Source organism: Colias eurytheme, chromosome 12, assembly GCF_061535395.1.
Source record: "Colias eurytheme isolate Ceu_HAF_F1 chromosome 12, ilColEury1 Martin Lab GWU primary, whole genome shotgun sequence".
In the NCBI taxonomy this organism is placed as follows: Eukaryota; Metazoa; Arthropoda; class Insecta; order Lepidoptera; family Pieridae; genus Colias; species Colias eurytheme.
The window spans coordinates 5,768,779-5,775,111 of NC_142991.1; the positions used below are offsets into that span (position 1 = coordinate 5,768,779).

A 6,333-nucleotide genomic window follows, 5' to 3' on the forward strand; every position below is an offset into this window, starting at 1 on the left:
TAATGTTTTTTTATTTTAAACAACTATAACCTACTTTATAAAATATTACTTCTAGATTGTATGTAAGTAGTTAATTGTTATTGTACGGCTTCATTTGTTTAAAAATTTCTATACAAATTTTAGTGTAGCATAATGATTATACAATATGTTAGCCAAAAAGCCAATAACACTTTAAAATATAGAATTAAAAGTATGATGATATCATTAAAATCATATGCCATTTCAATTTCACTAATTACTAAAGTTTTTAAACAAAAAGAACCATATAACATCATGTACTTCCGTATATATCTGCTATAAACCTCTTTGATATCTATTGGTCGAGGGGAACTCCTTCATACAGAGATGGACTAGCAGGCTTTCCCAACCCCATAGTGAACTGTACTGTTGGCTTTTCATCACCTTTGGCTATCCTCTTCACTCTGTTTGGACTCGACTTGTAGCTAAGCGGCATCACAAACTCCTTCAGTGTCTGAAATTTAAAATAAATTAGTTAAATAATAATACTATTTTTATTTTGTTAAGTCACCTCATCTGATAAAAGTCTTGCGACTGATTGCAGATCACAATAGCAAAAAAAAAAAAAAAAAATTTTATTTTGTTTTGTTTTAATGCCTTTCAAGGCTATCTATGTTCAATTTTATTATATACATTTTGATTCGTATGATGTATGTGCGAATAGTCATTTTTTATAACTACTTTTCTATACATTATTACAATAAAATTAAATTTAAATAAGTTTTGCAATGATTGCAACATCTAATAATAAGTAACTACTAGACTAGAGTATAGTTCTTGCAATATATAACTTAGTCATTCTCTTTTAGGTAGCTATTTTAACTAAGAACCTTAAGACCTTAACCAGTATAAAATAAATTCAACAATTATCATAAAGTAAACATTTTAAATGTTGCGATAAATCATAAAACTGACTTAACATACCTCTAATCCCTTCTTCTCATGATCTCTGACAATAAATCTTTTCATTAATGGTGGCATGTCAATACTATTGGGCAAAACAACTTCTGACATGTTGTGCTTACTGCTAGTTGACTCTAAGAATTTGCTCTCATCATCCTTAGAGACAAGTTGATAGTCAGGTTTATATGATGTACGGTAGATCTCGGCTATCTGCGGCAATTTTCTACCTCTAAATGTTTTTTCGACCCAAACACGGACTCGGCGACGTTCCTGAAACATATTATTTAAAAATCACAAAATAACCTAAATTTACTTTGTATAAATTGTTGTAAGGCCCACTTACTTCATCAGGACATGTTTCTACTTTAACAATTTTCATGTAAGTCGGTTCAGGATATCTTTGAAACATTTGACGAACTATCAGCCTTCCTACACCAAAATTTTTAAGACTTCCAACTATTTCCCACAATGTCTTGCCTTTAAAATCAGTTGTACGTCCAACATATTTCACAACCTTCGTTGTCATTGCTAGTAAACAATATATGTATACAACACTTGTTTTAAATTCTCAATGAAGCCTTTTGCTTGCTTTTTGTGATTTTATTTAATAAAATCAAGTATAAAATTGTACTGTGTACACCGAATCCAAGACTTGGGTCTTGGACGATAACAAGTGACATTTGACAAGTGACAACTGACAGCCACAGATATACCACAAAATTATTGAAGAGTATAAAAAGAGTAATCGCCACGAAAGAAGTCCTGTAGGACTGGCAACATGTTAAACATTATTTATTAGGATGTTCAGAACCAATGCAAACTTAGCACCACATCAATGGAAATTTGGGTCGAAAATGACCTCGATCGATAGGTCTCCGTTAGGTCCTTTAAGGTCCCACAATTTTTTCGTTAGGTCCCCATTAGTTTTTTTTTTAATATTTTTTTTGAATTTTGGGTATAAAAAAAATACACTTTAGCACCCCATCCATAGAAATTTGGGTCAAAAATGACCTTAATCGATAGGTCTCCGTTAGGTCCTTTAAGGTCCCACAAATTTTTCGTTAGGTCCCCTTTAGTTTTTTTATAAATATTTTTTTTTTAATTTTGGGTATAAAAAAATTACACTTTAGCACCTCAAACTCACAGCGGTAAACTCATAATAATTGTGTCCATGGCTTGTGACCGTCTTGTGACCCTTTTCTACTTAGCTTTTCTACAATACGACGGACCGTAGGCGGACCTGTCAAGTTCCACAGTTCTTGTTTTTGCCGTAGGACTTCTGTCGTGGTGAGTTGGTGATTACCAAGAAGCTTATATCTTATACACTGGAGATTTCGGTATGAACATTTGACGTGTAACAAGAAAATTGTTGTGTTTTATCACTTTCACACCTAACTTGGTATTGCCACTGTTAATACGAAGTTTTCCCAAGGCTACTATGTATGCTGTGTTTTTTTTTGTTTTACTGATTTCAGCTTTCCAAAAATGAAATAAAAAGAAATAAATGGCTGTCCATAGTGCCTATCAAGGGTAAAATTTATCAACATGCCAGAATATGCAGTTTGCATTTTAAGCCTGAGGATTACGGTCCAGAAAAAAAATACCTTTTGAAAAGTGCTATACCTTTTTATTTACCACATTCTTGTTACTGCGTCTCAACTGTGGATAAAGTAATTTTAATTATATTATAATTAACCACCATGAAACCATTAGTAACCGTAAGTACAGCTCCTGAAAGACATACGAATTTCTGAGAACTGTAATATCGTTACCACACATCAACACTAGCGATGCAACTCTCCCTTTGGAATATTAAAAAGTTTTAGACTGAAGCTTGAGTAACCAAAACGATGTTTTAATGTATGTAGCACTTATTTTAATTAAAAAATCGTAGTATGAGATCAAAAGTTATCAAGCGTTATTTAAAACTATCATTCTCTACCAATTAAAATGGTATGTACCTTTAGAGATGATAATTATTCATGTAAGTTGACCAGTAATATTATAATATAAATACTGTTAAAAATATATGTCGCTATTATTTATAGACCATGATTTTTAGTTTTTTTTTATTTCGAAAAATCCTGAATATACAAACCAGTGTGGCCACCCACAGAAAGAGACAAAAAACAACACTGACGTCATTCAAGGTTATATTTTCTTGTGACAAGTTAATGGTCATAGTGCAATCTCCAGTGTATTAGATATAAGCTTCTTGGTGATTACTTTTTATAAATGTCAATGTCAAGCATGGGCCATGGCGATTGGCGCGAAAAGATGAAAATAGACAATTACGTATTCAGAAAAACCCATAGATGCAAGTTCGGAAAACTTTTCTTCATCTAAGTAATTTTTATAAATTGTACCTATGCACAATTTTAATACAAAAACAGGCTACAGGACTGAAAAAGTATATGATCCATCTCTTATTACTATTTTCGAAGAAGATAAAACAGTTCGTTGATAAAACAGTCAAGACGAAGAATCAGATAAGCTATAAAATATAAATAATTATAGATTCCAAATTCTAGTCTATCTGAATATATACAATTATATCAACAAGATAGCCATTAGCTATCTCTCTGTGCTATCTCTGGTAAGTTGTTTGTCTTCCAACCATATGCATTAGAAATTAAGAAACCTTATCAATACCAACTTACCTACATACTTTACCATGAATTAATGACAATAATTAGAATAGCAAACAATTTGATTATTCTTCTAATTATTCTGCTCTTGCACCTGCAATAGTTTTGCAGTCTCAAATAAATTTTATTTACATCATTTTTATATGGGTAAAAGTTTTGTAGTTTGTATTTGTCTGTATGTATTTATAAACGCCATGTAGAAATAGGATTTTTATAGTGTTCTTAGATAAGTATTTTAAGTACTTATATTTATAGTCCGAGAAAATAAGTAAAATTAGCGGAAATAAATTGTGTAGTTTTGAAAATCGCTACAATTATTCCTTGACATGTCTATGATCTTCCTATGATCATATCGGAAGTCCTCAAGAATTAGGATCTGATTTGGATTTGATAAAAACTGGGTATTGATGTCTGTTCAGATTAAACTGATCAGTAGCTGCACAGTACACCATCAAAACCATCCACACAAGGAAGGAAGGTAAAGGAATTTGCCCCCACCTGCAGTTCCTAAAGTATTGATGGTACAAAAAAATTATAGAACATAATTTAAAGGAAATTTTATGTAGAATATTTTCCTAGAAGTAACCGTGATGCTATTTGTGCAAAAATCTAAAAAAAGGGTCCTACGGACCAGACCTTCACCCTTAGCTCACCCTCCACCCTTGAGGACTTTCAATATGATCATCTGGACATTTCAAGGAATAACTGTATCGATTTTCAAAACTATAAGTTAGTAATTTATAAATACATAATTCCAATTGCCAAAAAATGTGATTATATGTGTGTCATAATATGGTGGTCTGTTTGACTGCACTGAATTATTATTTCTTTTCTTATTTCATGAAGGTCAAACTACATATTAGTTTTGTATATACAGGGTGGAAATTTTCGATGGGCCCTGGAGGGAAAGTACTTTAAATACTGGAGATAGCAAATTTTGCTACAAGGAAAAATTCCTTTATTTTTAAAAAGAAATAGAAGTGCATTTCAAGATTTTCGAAAATTCACTTTCTTCGACCGGGAAGAATAGACCGATTTGAAGAGTAAAATGACAAATTTTATTTTTTTATAATTTTAGTTAGTTCGATTCCCGATCGAAGCAAATAAATTTTCGAAAATCTTTGAATGTAGTTATTTTTCTTCTTAAAAATAAAGGAATGTTTCATTTTATCAAAATTTGCTATCTCCAGTATTTCAAGTACTTTCCCTCCTGGGCCCATCGAAAATTTCCACCCTGTATAACAAGTGGTCTGCCCGAGCTTGACCTGTGGTACATATTATATAGCCAGTATATCTGTGCCTCCAGTGAATAAGGGAGTAAGACGAGTTATTCCCTTTGGTTTTTATTGCACCATTGGATTCAGCTCGTCAAAATACACAACATATCAAAAGGTCATATCTCTAGCTGCGTCCTAACCCATTTTTTCGAATGACCCAAACGGTATAAGTAGGGTGTGATTAACGGTATAAGTTACCTTATCCATCATTTTAGGCAATCGCAAAGGAACTATTCGTCTCGAGTCAAAAGTACCCACGAACACAAAGACGTATGTGTAGTTATACTTTTTGAATAAAGACTTATAGACTACAAGCCCGCATAGGACAAAAATATGGGTCAAATGAACCACCAGGGGACATATCTAGAACGATAGCAGAGCAAAAAATAATAAGATTCATCACTATGCCGTCACTTGTAAGCTGTCCAACTGAGTGCAGATGAGAATTGAAAAGTACAGGTAGACTCGGTAAATTTTGGTCATATATTTTTGTACGGCATTCTTAACCATTGATAGATCCATTAAAAATAATAAGAAACCGCTCAGTGCCGTACAAAAATGGTGGTCCACCAAGTCGGAATTTTTATTTAATTTCCGAGAGTTACCGGGGGTAAATTTGGTCATTTGACCATGTACGGCATCTGTGTCATACTATTGCTATACTGCTTTTAATCCATTATTCCGCAACGCCGTACAAAAATCATGGGGACAAGGGGAAAAAATCGAGAGTTGCAATCCCCTCTCTTTCCCCACTCCAGAGGGTCATTTGACTAAGTACGGCTTCGGTTCCAAAACATTATCTAGCACTCAAAAGTACTATTAAAAGCAATGCCGTCAAAAAATAATTGTTCTTTTAAATGTATACCAATAATCATCTTAATTTCATCGAATTCTTGATATAAAGAGCTGTAAGGTCATTTGACCCTGTACGGGAACTTTTTTTTTAACATGATATTGTAAAATTAAATTGTTGTATAGTATTGCCGTTCAAAAGAAACCGTTCTAAAAAAAGTTATAGAGAAATGCAAAACCAGAAATTTTGTTAAAGTTTAAACATCGTAGATTAATGAAATATAATAGTTTTCTACACTTTATCCGTTGTTTTAAATAGTATTAACATAGATAAATTAGGAAAAAACGATGCCGTACATTTTTGTGCAGACCACATCTTTTAAGCTGATGAAAGCGACGAAAGCTACAATTTTAAGGGTGCTTTATGGCCATTTGATACAGTACGGCATTAACATATTTTTACCCAACTACGGCAAAGCAAAAGGAGGGTTATGGTTGTTTACAGGTCATGCATGTATGTTCATCTATTCCCTCGTAACTTCTAAACTACTTATCAGAATTCGACAAATGACATATCATTAGAAGCGTCTGAATTGTTCACTGGATAACCAGCGACCAGCTAGCTAAAGGCTATATGGGGTTTCACAAAATCTAATGTGGCGCCCTCTAGCGGACAAAACATACAGAGTAAAAAA

The 6,333-nt window shown here is 32.8% G+C and overlaps 1 protein-coding gene across 1 annotated transcript; it reads right to left on the reverse strand.

Moving 5' to 3' along the window:
- mRpS34 (mitochondrial ribosomal protein S34) lies at window positions 1-1,586 on the reverse strand. Its single transcript, XM_090108232.1, has 3 exons — window positions 1,265-1,586; window positions 943-1,191; window positions 1-472 (listed from the first exon to the last, which is right to left on the reverse strand). The coding sequence occupies exons 1-3, from the start codon at window positions 1,445-1,447 to the stop codon at window positions 314-316; spliced, it is 591 nt and encodes a 196-aa protein (XP_089964358.1). The 5' UTR covers window positions 1,448-1,586; the 3' UTR covers window positions 1-313.
- Window positions 1,587-6,333: the final 4,747 nt, after the last annotated feature.

What these genes read in the sequence shown, in the direction of transcription:
- mRpS34 (XM_090108232.1), bottom strand. Translation starts at nt 1,447, where the DNA reads ATGACAACGAAGGTTGTGAAATATGTTGGACGTACAACTGATTTTAAA. An exon ending in TAGAAACATGTCCTGATGAA is followed by an intron (nt 1,192 to 1,264) that starts GTAAGTGGGCCT and finishes AATATGTTTCAG; the next exon opens with GAACGTCGCCGAGTCCGTGT. An exon ending in ATGAGAAGAAGGGATTAGAG is followed by an intron (nt 473 to 942) that starts GTATGTTAAGTC and finishes TTTAAATTTCAG; the next exon opens with ACACTGAAGGAGTTTGTGAT.